General features: G+C 34.1%; 1 protein-coding gene across 3 annotated transcripts in view; it reads right to left on the bottom strand.

The window, feature by feature from the left end:
* Positions 1 to 671: 671 nt before the first annotated feature.
* LOC138703043 (uncharacterized) overlaps positions 672 to 18,599 on the bottom strand; it is an 825,197-nt gene continuing 807,269 nt past the window's right edge. For 2 of the 3 annotated variants that reach the window (XM_069830575.1, XM_069830576.1), the window contains 3 exons: positions 8,396 to 8,472; positions 7,038 to 7,187; positions 672 to 1,819 (listed from right to left, as the gene is read on the bottom strand). In XM_069830575.1, coding sequence (XP_069686676.1) covers positions 1,049 to 1,819; positions 7,038 to 7,187; positions 8,396 to 8,472 — 998 coding nt within the window. In that variant the 3' untranslated portion in view covers positions 672 to 1,048. Of the gene's footprint in view, positions 1,820 to 7,037; positions 7,188 to 8,393; positions 8,473 to 18,599 lie in introns of those variants that run through there. The other variant, XM_069830577.1, reaches the window with a different exon arrangement.

Genomic DNA, 18,599 nt, shown 5'->3' with positions numbered 1-18,599 from the left:
GAAAGAGTAATGGAACGGAGAAAAATTCTCTCCGGCACAGGGATTTAAACCCGGGTTTTCAGCTCTACATGCTGACGCTTTATCCACTAAGCCACACCAGATACCCATCCCGGTGTCGGACAGAATCGTCCATTCCATTACTCTTTCATCGTATGATGACGCAGAATATCTGCATGGAAATATCATATATACTTCGGTACATTAAAATAATATATATGATATGCGTAAATTACTTCGTGATTTAAGACGGCGCTTATTCCGTCGGATCCCGGCCAACTAGTCACTCATAACGAGTGCACCTCAGCACATGTGTGGACTTCAGTCCTACGTTCACAGACATCTATGACGTAGTGCAGAGGGCGGCCACTAGAGGGAACCCAAGAGTTGGAACTTAAACTGAGACGATTCTGTCCGACACCGGGATGGGTATCCGGTGTGGCTTAGTGGATAAAGCATCAGCATGTAGAGCTGAAAACCCGGGTTCAAATCCCGGTGCCGGAGAGAAATTTTCCTCCGTTCCATTACTCTTTCATTGTTTCCTAAAAAAGCCTGAGTCTAAATTCAGGAATTGTACCAAATAGACCTAATAAGCATGGTAATTACTTGTTCACTGAGGACGACTATTGTATGAGATCTGAAATTAAGAAGATGTCAAAGTATAAATGTGAACATATTATATACATATTTCTTTATTTCGTTATGACAATAATTCATCATTTTACAGACTTTCAAGCTAAATATTAACAATAATACGTATCTCAGTAATCATATTCAATATCCTGAGAGGTTTACTAAGTACATGATTACACATGGCACACGGCTCCAAATAGGAACTCTAATTTGTAATTAGTCGTAAAAATTAGGCAATTATCTGCATAAAATTCATTATTAAAATACCAATTTCCCAATAGGTTTACAGCCGTATCTTAGTGTAAATTTATATTTACGTGAGCATAAAATTACTGCGCACAAGTTTAAAAAGGCCAGGTTTGTAAGTCACAACCATTCGTGTCAGTTTGACTAGAAATAATTTGAATAATAATAACTATCACTGTCTAACCTTCTTGTCCCTTATAGCTAAAAATAACTGTAAAGTCTCATCCAGCAGAGAATCTACAATTCCTACTGCAATCTCATTCTTCACAGTAACTTCGTCTTCATCATAATTAGTCCATGCTGATTCTTCTTCATGGGATTCCTTCATGAGGATCTCATCTACATAGTCTCTCTTCTTACGGCTCCATCGAATTACAAGCTTCTCTTTGTATGTTTTGGGCGCAAATCCAAAGAGACTGATCACCTGTTTCGTAACCATTTCTTGCAACATCTCCTTGGACTTCAGTGGAAGTTTTCTCCTCTTGTGTGAGAAGGCTGGCCAGTCCCAAGGAGCACAAGGCTTCTCTCTTCCACAATCATACGCTTCTTTTACTAAATCTGTTGTCAAATCAAAAATCAATTTCTTGAATATCTTCTTGCTAGATTTTTTAACATCTGGTAAATTAACAGCATCGGGGTCGTCAAAATAATCAGGAGGAGGTTCCACACATTCTAGGTTGCCGCCAGTTGCCAAAGCATCACATAAATAACAAACCACTTCTACAGTTAGTGAATGCAACTCATCCACAGAAGAAGGAATAAAGCGAGGCTCTTCTTCAGGCACGTCTTGCTTGATGGCCGGAATGCTTAGTGAACCAGAAGAAGCAGCTGTCTGCGTCCTGGCTTGTTGGTTGGGTGGTGTGTAAGGCGGAGGAGGTTTGTTTGGTATCTCTCGGATGTAGAAGTATGGTAGCTGTTCTTGAGCTTGTTCCAGTTCTAGAATCTACAACAATTACAAAGTTTTAAAAGTTATAATCATAACCATTTATTGCATCCACTACATCGGATACACGGTATGGGGTAGGTCACATTTATAAACCAATAATTAATTACATAATACAGAAGAGTACCGGTACATAATAACTATAATTAAATACAACATAAATACATATTGGAGGATAATATTAAAATACTGTCATCCTCTGAGGAGTTTAGTGCTGAGAGGAATGCGGTTCCGACTAATCTAGTGCAGTACTGTAGTGGGAGGGGACAGTGACAGCGGCAGTCTGGAAGGAAGTACAATCATACTGAAAACATTCGCCCAATTTACGAGAGCAGTATGCCTATTAGTTTTCTAACGTATTTTTGGCGAGATAGAGATACAACCATTCGTACTTACGTGTTCAGAGAAGGAAAGTATTGTAGAAAATTGTATTTATTTATTTATTACTTATTTGTTATTTGTTTACTTATTTATTATTTATTTTAAGGCCTTCACACCATCAGAAATACAAATACAATAAAATAAATAAAAAGAAAAATCATAATACAATTACAATAATATAAATGAAAAGAAGAATCATACTATAAAATTTAGTGATTAGTAGAATTGAATTAAATTTGTAAAGTAATCAATTTAGATATAGGCCTACTGTACTGCTGAACTCACTTGAGAAGTAACTACTTGATTTTGTATTTTAAGACATCACCAACAATTGACTTTCGCATGACATTATAGGAATCTGTTTTTCATGATACCAATCACAAATATTCTAAAATTCCAATAGAATAAAACCAAAAATTTTCCACAGCATGTTTCCTTAAAAATGACCTGTAACGGTGAAATATTTAATGGGTAATTCATATAATATTAACATAGCTAACATCAGGGAGAGGACTGGAGGATGCATATTTTTGGACGATTAATACTTCCCACTCCGCTCGGCTCGGCTTGTCTGTAGCAACAAAAGAATCTACCTGCAACCCCCCTGCACCGATGACAAGAATACCCCAGGTCCCAGCGCTAAACTCATCGGAGGAAGACAGTAGATTTGAGGGTGATGGGATATGATGATAGAGACTGGATTAATCTTGCTCACGATAGGGACCAATGGCAGGCTTATGTAAGGGCGGGAATGAACCTGCGGGTTCCTTAAAAGCCATAATTAAGTAAGTAAGCATAAATACATATTTATAAATAAAAGATGTTCAGGTCTATGTTAAATAAAAGGATTCATATAACTATATGAGGTACTAAAATGTGCACTACTAAAAGAAGTATGCAGACAAACACTTCTTAAATTTTATTAAATTCAGAGATGAATTATTTAAAAGAATTAGAACTGTAACAGGGTTGTTACATATCCCAAAGAACGACATTATAAACAAATCTCAGTGTACAAATACGACAAATCACTCAGTAGAAATAAATTAATATGATCTGTAATAAGCAGGGAACGGATTTATATGGACTAAAAATATATGAAATATGTAAATATATATGTAGTTATTTTTACCAAAATATGGAATTAAATATGGATTTTTACCAAAATATGGAATTAAATATGGACTTAAAATTATAAAAAAATGACTATGTACGTTAAATATTGGTACATTTTAATCAAACTAAACAAAAAATATAATGGACGTACCTTATCTTCCAATGTAGTTTCAACAAAACACAATTTTTATTGTCTGTTACCATAACAATAGGTTACAAACATTTCTTTCAAGTGCTGAAAAGTGAATCTTCTTCTATTGTCTCTGAGGATAGATTTATACTGACTAAAAGAGCGTTCGACGTCACAAGAAGTAACTGGTACATAATTCAATTTCACAATGTCTGCTGGGGATAAGTCCAAGTTAATCTTCACTGTTGATTCACCACTCATCACAGCAACAACCTTTTGTAGTTCTTCATATCCAGGGTTTTTTGAAAGTACAGTGTCCACCTTAGCTCTTACTGCATCTGCAACTTTACCTCTACCACGATTCAGTTGTTCCACAGTACTATTTATAATTTCAAAACTTTCAGATAGTGAAAGGTGCCTATTTTGGAGACTTTTGAGCGTTTTTATGATGCATGAAAATGTATGCTGAATGTGAGCTAAGTCATTCTTCACACTTATGTCACAGGTAACTGTTTTCGCAGTATCAATTGAGACTGCATCTTCAGAGTCCAATGCAAGGAGAACATTGTTAATAGAGTCTATATGTTCGGCATAATATTCAACTGCTTCTAGCCATGTACCCCATCTAGTTAAAATTGGCTTTGGTGGCAATGGAATTTCAGGGTACATTTCTTTCAACACGTTAACTCTACTGGGAGCTTTGAGAAATACTTTTTTCACTGATGAAATCAACAAATCTACTTTAGGGAAATTGTCTCTGACCACTTCTGCCACACGATGAAATGCATGCGCCACACAAGTAAAATGAGTCAATTTAGGATATACAACAGATAATGCTTGTCCAGCTTTGACCATATAAGGGGCAGCATCGCTAATAAAGAATAACACATTATCGTACATAATACCCTTTGGCCACAGGATACCCATAGCTTCGTTGAACAGTTTAACTATAGTTTTGTTATTGCACTTTTCTAGAACATCACAATGTAAAAGAATTCGTTCAGAATATTGTTCACTTAACAAACCGATAACTACATTACCAACAAGTCTACCTTCTTTGTCGGGAGTCTCATCAATGGAAACCCAAATTGAACTATCTTTAATTTCATCTCTTATCTTCTGTATTGTCTCATCGTAGATGGATGGAGCATACGTCTTCCTAAGTGTTGACTCATCCGGGATTGTATGTTGAGTATATTTTTCAAGGAATTCCCTGAAGACCTTATTCTTTCGTTTGTAGAGAGGAATATCAGCAGAGATGAGAGAACGGCACAGGTCGATGTTAAACTCAGATCTTACATTCGATGTTGTTGGTTGTGTTAAAAACAATTGTCTCTGCTTGGAATTTAGTTGTTTGTTGGCCTGATGTTTACTAGTTGTAATGTGTTGTTGCACCAGGAACTTTTGTGTAGATGATACTGCACACTGACACAAATTACAAAATAATATTTTATTGTCAGTTGATAAACCATCTTCTTTAAATTCTGAAATGTAACTTGTTAGTTTTGATTTTAAATTGACTGAATGACGTACTTTTGGCATATTTACCGTCTTTATAGTATGATTTACAAAACTGAACCTATGTGTACTCTGACTGGCATTTAACTGTTGAGCTGCACAACTGAAGTCTGTTAAAAATTTTAAATTAAATTAATACAGTTTTGTAACTTACTTTCCCATTGTTGATAGGACTGCTAATTTTCAAATAACTCTGATGTTAAAGGGATTACTGAACATGTGTTTAAATCTCTATTGTTGAAATGTATTTTTAAAAGTTAATGGAATTTTGTTTTGTTTTATTGTTAAACCTAATATAATATGGACTGTTTTATATGAAATATGGAAAATATATGGAAATTAACGAAAATATGTACTAAACTCTAAAATATGGAAAAATATGGAAAATAAAAGTAGGATTTTTCAACCCTACACATTGTGAAACATAAAGATAATGCAAAATATAAATTATATTAGCTTTATAAGTAAATATGTATTTACATATAAATCCTTTCCCTGGTAATAAGTTTACAATAAACGAATTTTCTTTTTATACACTGAATTGTATTTTACAGATTTATTTGCAGGAATAAGTCCAACATTTTGTATATGTCACTTTCAGACACCTCTTTCGGTAAGTTTTTGAATGTAAAACGTTTTGCAAACATCTAATAGATAAACTGGTTATCTTATTTAAAACATGTGTACACTGTTAACTTATTCGAAAGTCCCATAAATACATTTCAGTTCGGCCATACAATGGCTGCATTCAGCCGGGACAGTGCTGGGGTAGCGATTCATTTTTGCTGAGTTACAGCAGCTGTTGGTGGCTGAACGACCAGACTGCAAAATGTCCGCTGTATTTACAAAGAAACACGCCATTGTTCTGTCTACTCCGGCACCACTGGTTGATGTCTACCCCCTCCACTTTCGCTGGCTAGCAGCAGGCTTGCAGCGAAAAAAATTTTGCTACGAAAAATGGCGGCTGCTATTTCAGCGCTGTCGGCCAGCAAGGCGTTCAGTGCTGTCGCTATTTCAGCGCTACCACAGCGTTGAGCCGGCTGAACGCAGCCATTGTCACACTATGTTGTTTTTTATTCAATTATCTTAGTCAAACACCAATATGAATTTCTTGGAATATTCTATGTTACTTTTCAGAGTTTAAGAAATAAAATTCCAATTCTGAAAGCCCTGCTTGGTTAAAGTTCACTCATGGAGAACTTAAGAAATAACTTATCGAAAGAAAAAAAAAAAGAATGCAAGAAAACATAACCAAAGAGTACAGGTAAGAAGGACAAGAGAGACTGGTCACTTTAAAAGCATTGGAATGGCGAATTCATCTGAAGGCAGAACTGGACAATTTGGTCTAATTGCTAATATTGTTCACAGTTATGATTAGAGCTAGGATTCGTATGTAGTAAAAGCTAATATTTTTAATCGGTATAGTTTGTAAACATTCAACCCATGCCCCCTCCACTCCTTATACTTGCCATTCTTGTCATTCAGTACTTCCATTAGTTAGTGCTAAGGGTCTTTAATCCTCTTAACCACCACTTACAAAACAGCGGGGGGTTTAAAAGCTGCATTGTTTAATTCTTGTGACTTTTCTTGCATTTCAAGTCTTCTCAACCAGGCTTAAAATCTTCTTAACCGGCATCACATCGACTCAACTATACTTGGCGTCAATTTTAACTCTTACTACATATAAATCCTAGCTCTAGTTATGATTAAAGACAGATTTAGATATGTGGTTATTTTCTAATGATCAAGATCCTCAGAGAGAGCATATTTAGTTCTATGATGAGAATTTAATACCTTCAAAATTTCTGAACTACTTACAGATCCACCATCAGGAATGAGATTAAACAGAAGAATAATTTTTAATTCGTATCTCAGACAATAGTTTTTCCACCATCACGAATTCCTTAGACAGGGAAAATACGTGGTGGCTGGAATGTTGTTGAAAGTTTGTGGTGGCCATTGCTTTCTGGAAATCATCTGAAGTCAAGCACTTGAAACCAATAAACTTAACATATCAAGCCTAGTCTTAAGTTTAGTGTCATACTTCCCTCTTAAGAATTAACAACGACTAACCTCTTGTTCTATCTGCAGTTGTTGCAATCTCAATTCCTCTGCCACTCGTCTTGTGTGACTGAGACCAAAGTCTTCATCAAACCATTCCTGCGAGGATCCATCAACACCATTCCCATCCAGATATCCACTTGCTGAAAGTCCTAGTGCCACCTAGAAATAATAATTGATTCATTTCAGTTTCTTATCAGATGACCTAGAAATCTCAACCTATTAATTTTTACTATGAAAGAGTAATGGAACGGAGAAAAATTCTCTCCGGCGCCGGGATTTTATTTCAGTCACAATATCCAGTTTCTTGTACAACTCTAGAAGTCTAGTCACTCAAATGAGTGCGATTCTTGTGTAATGACTGTTGACTTAATATATACTGTATATATCAATGTATAAGTCGAACATGGATTACGGCCACTAAGGGAAAAGAACCAAAGAAGAAAGATTCGATCCCGTGCGGTGGGTTGAACTTTGGTGTTCTCTTTTTTTATATTTTCTTCTAAATATTTACAAGTAATAGTTTTTTTCCAGTAAAATTTCCACGTCCACGTTGATCCAGAATAACATATATTGGTACACACCTGAATACAAGGGAAATAAAATCCTACTAATTGAATAGTGGACCTCACATTGCGTTAATATTTCACTAGCCTAAACAAGAACAATCAGCAATGCTACATCACCCATAACTCACACAACTATTTTTCATGGAAGTTTCACTGGCACTATCTCAGTCTAGCACATCAATAATTGATCCTTGTATGCCTAGTCAAGCAGTAAATATAATTTTTCACGCTTCAGTGGACTAAATACCGGTAATAGAGTAAAATTGTACATCTTACAATGTAAAGGAAATGTTACTTTATTCAGCACAATAAACAATATGCTGTAACTAGAACTCATCAGCCATTAGCACATACAAAGAAGTCATCACTATAGTCGCGACGCTGTTATTCCCGGCATGACTCCTCCTCTTTGCTTACGTCTTAGGAAGTCAAGGCTCTATAAAGTCTAGGTAGGTAGTATCGTTCGCCATTTTTGTTCGTTCATTGCCAAGCTACCAGACGAGGGATCTATTTGCCACACCGTTAAATATTATCATGTCATAGCTCGTATGATAATAAATCAAACGCACTGTAATTCAGCAAATAACTGAGTGGCAAATAACGTCCTCATGTCCTTTCTGCGAACGCAAACGAAAGAGCCAAAATGGCGGGCGATTATATTAAGTATTTATCAAGCCTTAGGAAATGCTTAACATCTTCATCAGCAAATCACAAGATGCACACGTTTAAATGTAGCCGACCTGCAATGTGATTGGCTGCTGGAAATTAGAGCAACAGGACTATAGTTACATTGATATTTACCGTCTGTTGTTCCTCCAATTCTTGTGAAACAGCACTCATGCCCATGGTTTTGTCTTGTATTTCTCTGCTAGGCGACCCTGTTTGCAAAAGAAAATGTTATTAATTTGTGGAAGTAAATGTTATTCGACTAAAATTCCTTGCCACTCATTAACAGTTAAAAAAAAAAAACAGTGTAATAAACGTTACAATGTTGTTACACATATAAATTTCCTTTCTGCAACTAATAGTTACTAGTAATATCCTAACACACACAACTGTTATACGCTTCTGAAGTCTACCATAAGTAAAAGAGAACAAACTTGTCAATTTTTACCCAATAAGAGAGTGTAGCTCAGAAGTATACATTCAAACACATTCTGTGCTGTAAATTACAACAGTTTACCATAGCAAGTACAAATATAATTATGTTATCTAGATGAACTGATAAAGAACCTACAATGCAACAAGAGACCAAGACGAACTTGTGACTGGAAATGCCAGACTGGAGGTAAATGAAATGAGTAATATATGTTACAGGCAACTTCCTATGTTTCAACATTCTGAATTCAAACATAGAAAATGAAATTTCTGATGACAGAAGAAGACTACAAAATATTTGGTAAAAATAAGAATGAATACGTATAGAAAGAACTTGAAGAATTGATATCAAAGTTCTGCAATAGAGACTGTGATACATTGCATTTCAAGAATGCAGGACAACCAACTATCACATTTCTCAACGAACTGTGAGTCAAAAGAACGAATACCATTTGGCTCTCCATGATAGAAACAGATGGATCAAGTTTATAACTGAAATGAGCCAGAAATCAGGCCATGATTGCATGGCAAAGAATAGGAGACTGCCTCCGTGGTCTGCTGGTCAGCATGCTGGCTTGCAGATCCGGAGGTCCCGGGCTCGGCTCTCGGTGAATTTTTCTTGAAGAAGAAAAATTACCTGAGTGTCTAGAGTCTGGAAATTTGTTTGAATGTGAGTGTGATTGTGAAGTGTGCCGGGTTAATATTAATTAATCAATCATCACAATATAAAAATACATCAGGACTGTCGCTGGGCAGTAATCTGAATACACGTTTCAGCGTCACATTGTTGACAAGTAACTCAATCTGTTAGCACAACCATAAACCATCTAATAGATGCTATAGAGATTACCAACAACGAAAAAAAAAAAAAAGAATAGGAATTTTTCAATATCCCATATGCCCATTATACAGACTAAATGAAGAAATGGCAAACTCTCCAGACTGAAACCATTTATAAAAAATACTGGATTGCAAGAAGACAAATTGCTTCATTACCAAGTGCCCGGTACTAGAAAATAACATCAAAGTTCTCGAAGGACCATAGACCTATGTAGTGATAATTGTATCAGCACTTCTAATTTCAAATGTATGACACTGCTAAATGAAAGACGAATGTGATTAAACTGTACATTCAGTTAAAATATTGAACCTTTATTTGTATGTAAATGAAATAATCATTTGATGCAGATGAAGGCAAGAACTTTTCTAAACTAAAGAACAACACTGCTACTGTTTGGAGTGCATTAATTCACATTAGTGTCCTAATGTTATATTAATTTAATTTACAAATGGTTCAGGACGTAAATGTATATAAATTAAACTGCAGGCTTTTAAAACTTGAAACTGTTGCGTTTGTCAATTTTAAGCAGTCACAAAATTATAATTGTTTTCACATTCCACTATAATAACCTAAAACAAGTATCTAATAGGCAATTCATATTTGGGTAGACGGCACAAAACAACAAGTCGGTAACTAACCATATAAAAACTTAAATCTTAATAAAATGATGTACTAAATACATGCTAAAAAGATTTTAAGTTACCAGATTTGTAAATGGTTAATAATATATATATATATATATATACTTCATAGTAGGCATATCAAACAAAAATTATATTATTATTTAAGTTGTACACAAATTTGGTTTTGTAAATATTTTAGTAAAGCATATATCCGGCATATTTTTAGTATGAAAGATCTATTTTTTTTTTTAATCTGCACAATCACTTAAACTAAATTGTCAAAATGAACAGGTACAGTACAGAAAGTTAAGATCAGGGATTTGAGCAATTTGAAAGTGCATTTAAAAAGCCTAGCGAAAATTTGAAAATACACACTTACAGAGTGATTCAGAATGAATAGAAAATATTTTAGGGAATGGTAATACGGACTATTCTGAATAAAATATAAACATGTGCCCAATTATCAATGGGTGTGGCGATACAGCTGACCATGCGCAGCAATTAATGCAACTATTCTTCTCATTCCTCTTCTGTCCAATTTGAGCAGAGATGAGGAGAAGAGTTGTTTGGACCTAAGAGCAGTTTTCTGACCAGTTTTTGTCCAGGATAGGATTGCCACCTAATTTTGCGCGGACTGTTACACATGCAGTGTAGATCCTCAGTCGCCACATGGCATTCGCTGTAGTCACAAGTCGTGTTACCGGTACAAAAGTTTTGATTCTTCAAGTGTACAAAGTTAGTGTATAAAGTTTAGTGATTACTGTATATTTAGCTAATGCTTACCAACAAATTCTCATTGTGTGAACGTTTGTATACTTACAATATGTACATAAGAGGCAGAAGGTCGTGTGCGAAAACAAGATGTAAATTTCGAATAAAGTTTCCAAACAGACCTGTGCCTTCTGCCGAAACAATTAGTAGATTATATACGAGAAGAAATCGAGGCTAGCAATGATGTGGAACTTCATTCGTTTATCAGAAATGTTAGTTGTGTGTAGCGGAAAATGGCGGCCATTTTCAGCAATGACTGTGAGCATGGTAAGTCCAAATTATTGAATATTTATTGTTAGTACTGTTATGTATTGTAGAAGTACCAGAAAAATGGTTATGCACTTGCCGGAAACCATGCTAGCAGTGGGCCACGACTCACCTGCAGTTTTCTCGCCTTACATCATAACAATGTCTCTGTATATCTCACTTCAATGTGTCCAAGAAAGAACAATGTTTAGTCTAATCTGAAGTCTGGTTTGTGTTATAAGTTACTAGTCAGCGATGTATGCAATGGAGGGGGAAATGAACTGGCCACCCTACCCCGTTATCTTCTGGCTTAGTTGCCTCATGAGTGATATCTTATTGGTGTCATTTATGAGGTTAAAACCTGTCTTCGAACAATTGACTAAACAACAACAACTATTTCTTCTGAATTATCCTGTATATACATATATATGTTCCGAAAATTTTACATTTACAATAAATATTAATTATGTTGGACTCTTACAACTACATGAGATGTTACTAACAATGCAGACCAACTTATTTAGCCACTCAGCATGCTATTATTTTTTTTTCACAGCAAAAGATGGTTCTTTGCAATTTACTTCAAGCAAAACATGTGTAGTTAAATTCAGTAGATATTTATTAATAAATCCTCTATAATTTGAATTTGGAAATCACATAAAAACCTCTGACAGAACAAATCTATAAACTACTAACAACTAAAATCTAATCTACGAGTACGTAGCAAAGAAATATGTAAAAAAAAAATTTCACATTGTTGAAACAAATTTCAGGTTTGTATTTGTAGATTTAAGTAAAGCATTTCTATTTAAGTGATGGTATAATACCCATTCTGTCGTTATATGTAATTACAGTGCCTATTTGTATCTAAAATAGATTAAAACATTACACATCTGAGATCCAGAACTTGGCAACTTATCAAAAATCACATTTGAGAGTTACCACGCACAAAGCATGTATTTTCACAAAGTCAAATCAGAGTGCTGGTATTTTATCCGCAGTGTGGTATATTATAAAATAAGAATATTGCAGAACATTTCCTCCCAAGATTATAATATAAGCTTAATTTTGATTTTACAAATATTCGTTACTGAACAATCTACCAAACTCTTGTTTCACACTTTTTCATTCTTTTCCATATGTATAAGAATTATTGCATCGTAGCAATGAATTTTAGGGGAAGGAGCTACAAATCGTATAAGCTATGTAATATTCATGTCCAGGTTTCAGTGAAAACTATTTTGACCTCAAATGAGTTGTTGTATGATTATTTGACATGGACATGAATAACACATGGCATTGGGAAATAAAGTGAACAATAGTCAATTAAACATTCACTCATTACTTTTTTCTCACATTTAGTCTTAATAATCAAAAGTATGTAACTATATAAGAGGATCAGAGAGCAAGAGATAGATAAGACAGTGAAGAGGTATGCAAGAATATGCGACATACGTAATATATAACGTGTATAAAGTATCATACATTTTATTATTATTAAGTTTAATTTATATAGATTTTGGTATTCAGATATGTGTCTCTAAATACTTTTAAGTTTTGCTGGCTTATACTTTGATGGTGATGGTGGTGGTGGTGATGGTGATGGTGGTGGTGGTGATGGTGATGGTGATGGTGACGGTGATGGTGATGGTGATGGTGATGGTGATGGTGATGGAGTTGGTCCTGATCACATATAACAGATTGATCTGCCTAATGGAATTTCAAGACAACAACTTTTATCAATTTCACTATGCTGCCATCTTGCCACCGATGGAATTGCATGGAGCTAATAGCTTGCAGCAGTACTTCCATCTAGCAACTGCAAAAGAAGTCACGTTATAACCACAGTCTAGTATATACAGTCACGAAGCTCAATACGTAGATTATATGCAAACATTAGATAGTTGCTCACCACTAGGATCGCTAATATCGCCTCATTACAGACAATGTGAAATAGTACCAGCACAGTCTATTGTTTATAGCATCCTCAAAACTCTAGCTTCGTGACTGTATATAGTATATGTGTTATAACCCTGATGGAATTGCATGGAGTAATAGCTTGTTGCAGTACTTTCATCTAGCTGTCATTACCAAAAATTAATTTTCGACAATGGAGACCCTGGTGGTTGTTCTCTTTTATATGTTGTCATTTCATAACATGGAAATGGACAATCTGAGATATATATATATATATATATATATATATATATATATATATATACACTGTATGTGATCAGAGGTAATGGTGATAGCAAAGACAATGACGACGACAACGATGATGATGATGATGATGATGATGATGATGATAAGGTGTGTACTATTTACCTCCATAGGCTCATTCTTTCTCTGTCCAACATTGAAAATTGTATTAAACATTTTTTTAATTGGTTTTTTTTATTAACTTCTATGGTCATCTAGCATCTGTATGAGATGGATATGATAATGCCGGCAAAATGAATCCAGGTTCCAGTGCCAAAAGTTACCCAGCATTTGCTCTTAATGGGTTGAGGGAAAATCCTGGAAAAAACCTCAACCAGGTAACTTGTCTCAACCAGGATTTGAACCTAGGCCCGCTCATTTCACAGTCAGGCATGCTATCGTTACTCCACAGCGGTGGACTTTAAAATTATCATACTGTATATTACAATATTAAATATTGGAAAACAGACGATATAATGAAAGTATTGTTAAATCTTGAGTATTAGATATAAACCAAGAGTTATTTTTATAAAATACATACGAATTTTAATTAAATTGTCTCACAAAATTCAAACCATCAATATGTAATGCTGACACTTCTATACTACACAAACATAAGATATACAAGTGTGAATAATAAAAATTGTAATCTTGTAAAAAATGACGATGTGACATACAGTGCAGTATTGTTAATTTGACATACTGGTACCGGAAACTATTTACGTAAAATATTACTAGATGTAAGTAGTTGAACATCATTTACTCAACCAAATTAAGAAAGGAGATGCAGAAATTGTTTGCCTTCTTGTTCCAAACATTTGTAACACCTGTTTAAAAAGTAACAGAACATTCGCTGCAGTTTCCATTAAGAAATGGAGGTTATGTTGTCCCAGATGCTATGGTATGTGGATTATTTTTATATGCTTTACCATCTATAATTCCCCAGATATAAAAGTGACAGTAAGGTCAGGCGAACGAAGGGACCACACATTCCTGTTGATAATTCTGTCCTCGAATACTCTACAACATATTTTGTTCTTAAAATAGTTGGATGTATTTCTGGTGCTGTTGCAAAATCTTGTTGGGAATGGCCAAGAGTACGGTCCATTTCCAGCAGGATTCCGCGACAGCATATACAGCCGACTATGCTATGAACGAATTTAATAGAGTACTTATTCGATGATACAATTATATCCGTAGAAATGTATGCCCCTCTCCAACCACTGACCTAACTCCAGTGGCTTTTATTTTTGGGGAACTCTAGAAGACAAAGTGCGCACAAATAATCCACATGCTCCAGAAGAGCTAAACAATATCATCTGGGAAAACATCGTTTCTATTTCTCAATGGAAACTACAGTCAGAAATGTGTCACTTCTTACATGATTGTGACAAATAGCCGCAACAAGAGAAACATTTTCAACATCTCCTTTCTTAATAAGGTAAGAAAATTAGTTAACTGTTTTCTTTTGCAATAGCAGGGCCCTTAACTTGATATTATTCGCTCTAACTCTATGAGTATAGCTCATAAATGTCGCTAGAGTCGAGACCTCTTAGTTCATCAAAGGCTATCCAGAGTTCATCACCACAGGCAGTTGGCTTACACTGTACAATGAATGATGATGATAGAGAATTGTGGGAATACGGTATCACAGGGAACCAGAGTGTATGGCGAAAACTCCTGTGTCACCTGGAACATGAACTTGTCCAGCACAAGTTATAAATTCAGGGTGAATCGACTGGGATTTTAACCTGGTCACCTTGTCTTATAAGCCCAGTACATTAGCACTCAGCCAACATGAATGTCTTTTTTAACTGTTTACATTTAGCAATTTTTACATTAATAGTTTGTGGTGTGCCGAATTGCTGATGCTGCACTGTGTATCATCAATAACAAGCTGTCTGCATAATCACAGTGAAAACTGGGTTTCTGCATTGCGGTTTCTCTGCAATCGATTCACCCAGTATATCATGATCTTAATTATATAATAAGAAAAAAAAAAGTGTATAAGTTTCTGTAAGAACTACATAGCATATATTCTTTCCATGTAAATCCTCAGCAGGAATCCTATGGATATAACATACTGTAGTTGTAATATTATATAATTTACTAGTAAAAAGTAATTTCATATTATTTTAAATTATTTTATGTCATATATATTAAAAAACTACAAGTACGCATGCAATAATTTCGTATGAATTAAGAAAATGTTGATGGTGGTCCCTCCAAGCTATACAGATAGGTCTACTTTTTTCGTGTTATGTGGAAAAAGTTTAAAGTTGGTATTTTTGTGAAGGATCCTAAAATTCAAAACAAAGATACCAATTTTTTAATCTTCGATTAATATTAACAACAGAAGCTCACTAGACTACTTAGTTAAACATACTATTAAAAATAAAATTTATTACTATAAAAATTATTAAATATTTAAAATAAAATATAATTTACGTCACATTTATTTCTTAACATAACAATGAAATTTATTAATTTGAAAACAGAATATAAAAGTGCTGTGGGCCATGTAACATTTACCAATAACTATTGGGAGAAAACCAATCTAAAAGGAAATTTGATATGGTTCAGAGTCTATGGATTAATAACAATTAATGTACAAATAATATTTGAATGTAATACGAAGCTATAAATGATTTCAATTTTTAAGCAATGCTTTAATGCCACTCATTTTCAATTTCTCTTTAAATATTCATGCAACGCATTCTCCAGGTTTCGTTAGAAAAGCTTGCTTTAACATGTGAGAGGAGGGTTGCCAACTCATGGGAAGGTGATAAAATAATGGCAAAATTCATCTAAGGGCAGGTTAGACTTGCTCTGAGAACTTTACTCCAATGGACCCATTGTGCAAATAATTGTAACATAGAATATAATATTATTAACGCAATTTTTTAAAATGTTAAAGCTATTGTAGAGATTTTCAAACGTTCCCAGTGACACTAGAAACTGATCTTTTTATTTTCCTCATTCGAGTATTGAAGGCAACTGTAATTTCAAGCAGAGTTCTGTATAAACGGAATAGTGTGAACGTCCGAACAGATATTGTAGCAGGCCCAAGGGCTTCATTTTTAACATTGTGCATAGGAGTGAGGCTGATACGTCTATTTATTTAACGCTTTCTAATTTCCACACTATGACACTGAGGAAAACTATAAAGCTACTCCTATATAGCTGTTAATGCAATACACAATTCTGAGGCACACTTAAATATTATATCTCCATCAGAATGTTGTAATATTAGGTTGGTGCATAAGTTTGTAGAGTTTTTGTTGCTATGGCAACTGTCACTATAGTACTATTAAATGAATGAAAGTACAGAGAAACGAGCTTATGCACCAACCTTATAGTATATCGCGATACAAGTGTGGTAAGTGCATTAAACTATAACAGAACTAGGGAAACAGTTTAAAAAAAACAAGGTGAAGCCGAGTTTCTTCAGTTTCCGACATTCTGTTACGCACGTAATGCATGTGTATTGCACACTATTTTTTGTTCTTAAGTTTGAATACTGCATAAATTTGTTTGGTAAGTAAAAATTTCTCCTATAAGAAAGTATGAACGTCATCGTTGCCAAGGCAGTAGGCCTATATAGGTTATTTTGTTTCAGTGTAAACAGGCATTGTTGTTTCTGGTAATTAAATTTGTATTAATCTGATCAATACAAGTTTAGTTAGAAGTTTTGTAATCATTTAACGATAATGGCAAAAGAATTGGTTGAGGATTAAGTGGATGAAGAGATTTAAGAAGCACAGGGGATCAGTTGTCCTAAGTTAATAGTACCTACCAGAAAAATCTAAAAAAGATATGGAAATGTGTATTTTTCTAAATAAAGGCTCTATTTGTTTCTACTGCGGTAAGTATGTAGTTATAACAGCATTGTGATTTCTTTTGTTTGCATAGCAACTAGAGAACGTGCGATATTGCCAACTTACAAAGATGTAAACAACAATGGTATGTAGGGGAAAAAAAGGCATGACCGTCCAAAAATAAAAATGTATGTTAATTTTTATGAGAATGCAACTTTACGGAAAGTACAAAGTGTATTCTCGAAATTTGTTTAATGCTAGGAAAACATCATCATGATCATGATCATGATCATTATTATTATTATTATTATTATTATTATTATTATCATCAGTGCTTTTCTTCTGGAGAAAGAGGTAGCGGAACTCTGTGTACAATATATTAGCAAATGGGGAGATGATTACTGACCTGTACAGGAAATTTTGTCATTAAAAAACATCGATTATTATTATTATTATTATTATTATTATTATTATTATTATTATTATCAGTGCTTTTCTTCTGGAGAAAGAGGTAGCAGAACTCTGTGTACAATATATTAGCAAATGGGGAGATGATTACTGACCTGTACAGGAAATTTTGACATTAAAAAACATCGATTATTATTATTATTATTATTATTATTATTATTATTATTATTATTATTATTATCAGTGCTTTTCTTCTGGAGAAAGAGGTAGCGGAACTCTGTGTACACTATATTAGCAAATGGGGAGATGATTACTGACCTGTACAAGAAATTTTGTCATTAAAAAACAACGATTATTATTATTATTATTATTATTATTATTATTATTATTATTATTATTATTATTATCAGTGCTTTTCTTCTGGAGAAAGAGGTAGCAGAACTCTGTGTACAATATATTAGCAAATGGGGAGATGATTACTGACCTGTACAAGAAATTTTGTCATTAAAAAACAACGATTATTATTATTATTATTATTATTATTATTATTATTATTATTATTATCAGTGCTTTTCTTCTGGAGAAAGAGGTAGCGGAACTCTGTTTACACTATATTAGCAAATGGGGAGATGATTACTTACCTGTACAGGAAATTTTGTCATTAAAAAACATCGATTATTATTATTATTATTATTATTATTATTATTATTATTATTATTATTATTATCAGTGCTTTTCTTCTGGAGAAAGAGGTAGCGGAACTCTGTTTACACTATAGTAGCAAATGGGGAGATGATTACTTACCTGTACAGGAAATTTTGTCATTAAAAAACATCGATTATTATTATTATTATTATTATTATTATCAGTGCTTTTCTTCTGGAGAAAGAGGTAGCGGAACTCTGTGTACACTATATTAGCAAATGGGGAGATGATTACTGACCTGTACAAGAAATTTTGTCATTAAAAAACAACGATTATTATTATTATTATTATTATTA

This window comes from Periplaneta americana, chromosome 7 (genome assembly GCF_040183065.1).
Source record: "Periplaneta americana isolate PAMFEO1 chromosome 7, P.americana_PAMFEO1_priV1, whole genome shotgun sequence".
Taxonomy (NCBI): Eukaryota; Metazoa; Arthropoda; class Insecta; order Blattodea; family Blattidae; genus Periplaneta; species Periplaneta americana.
The sequence above is the reverse complement of the archived record's forward strand: the minus strand, read 5'-3'. Positions and strand labels throughout refer to the sequence as shown.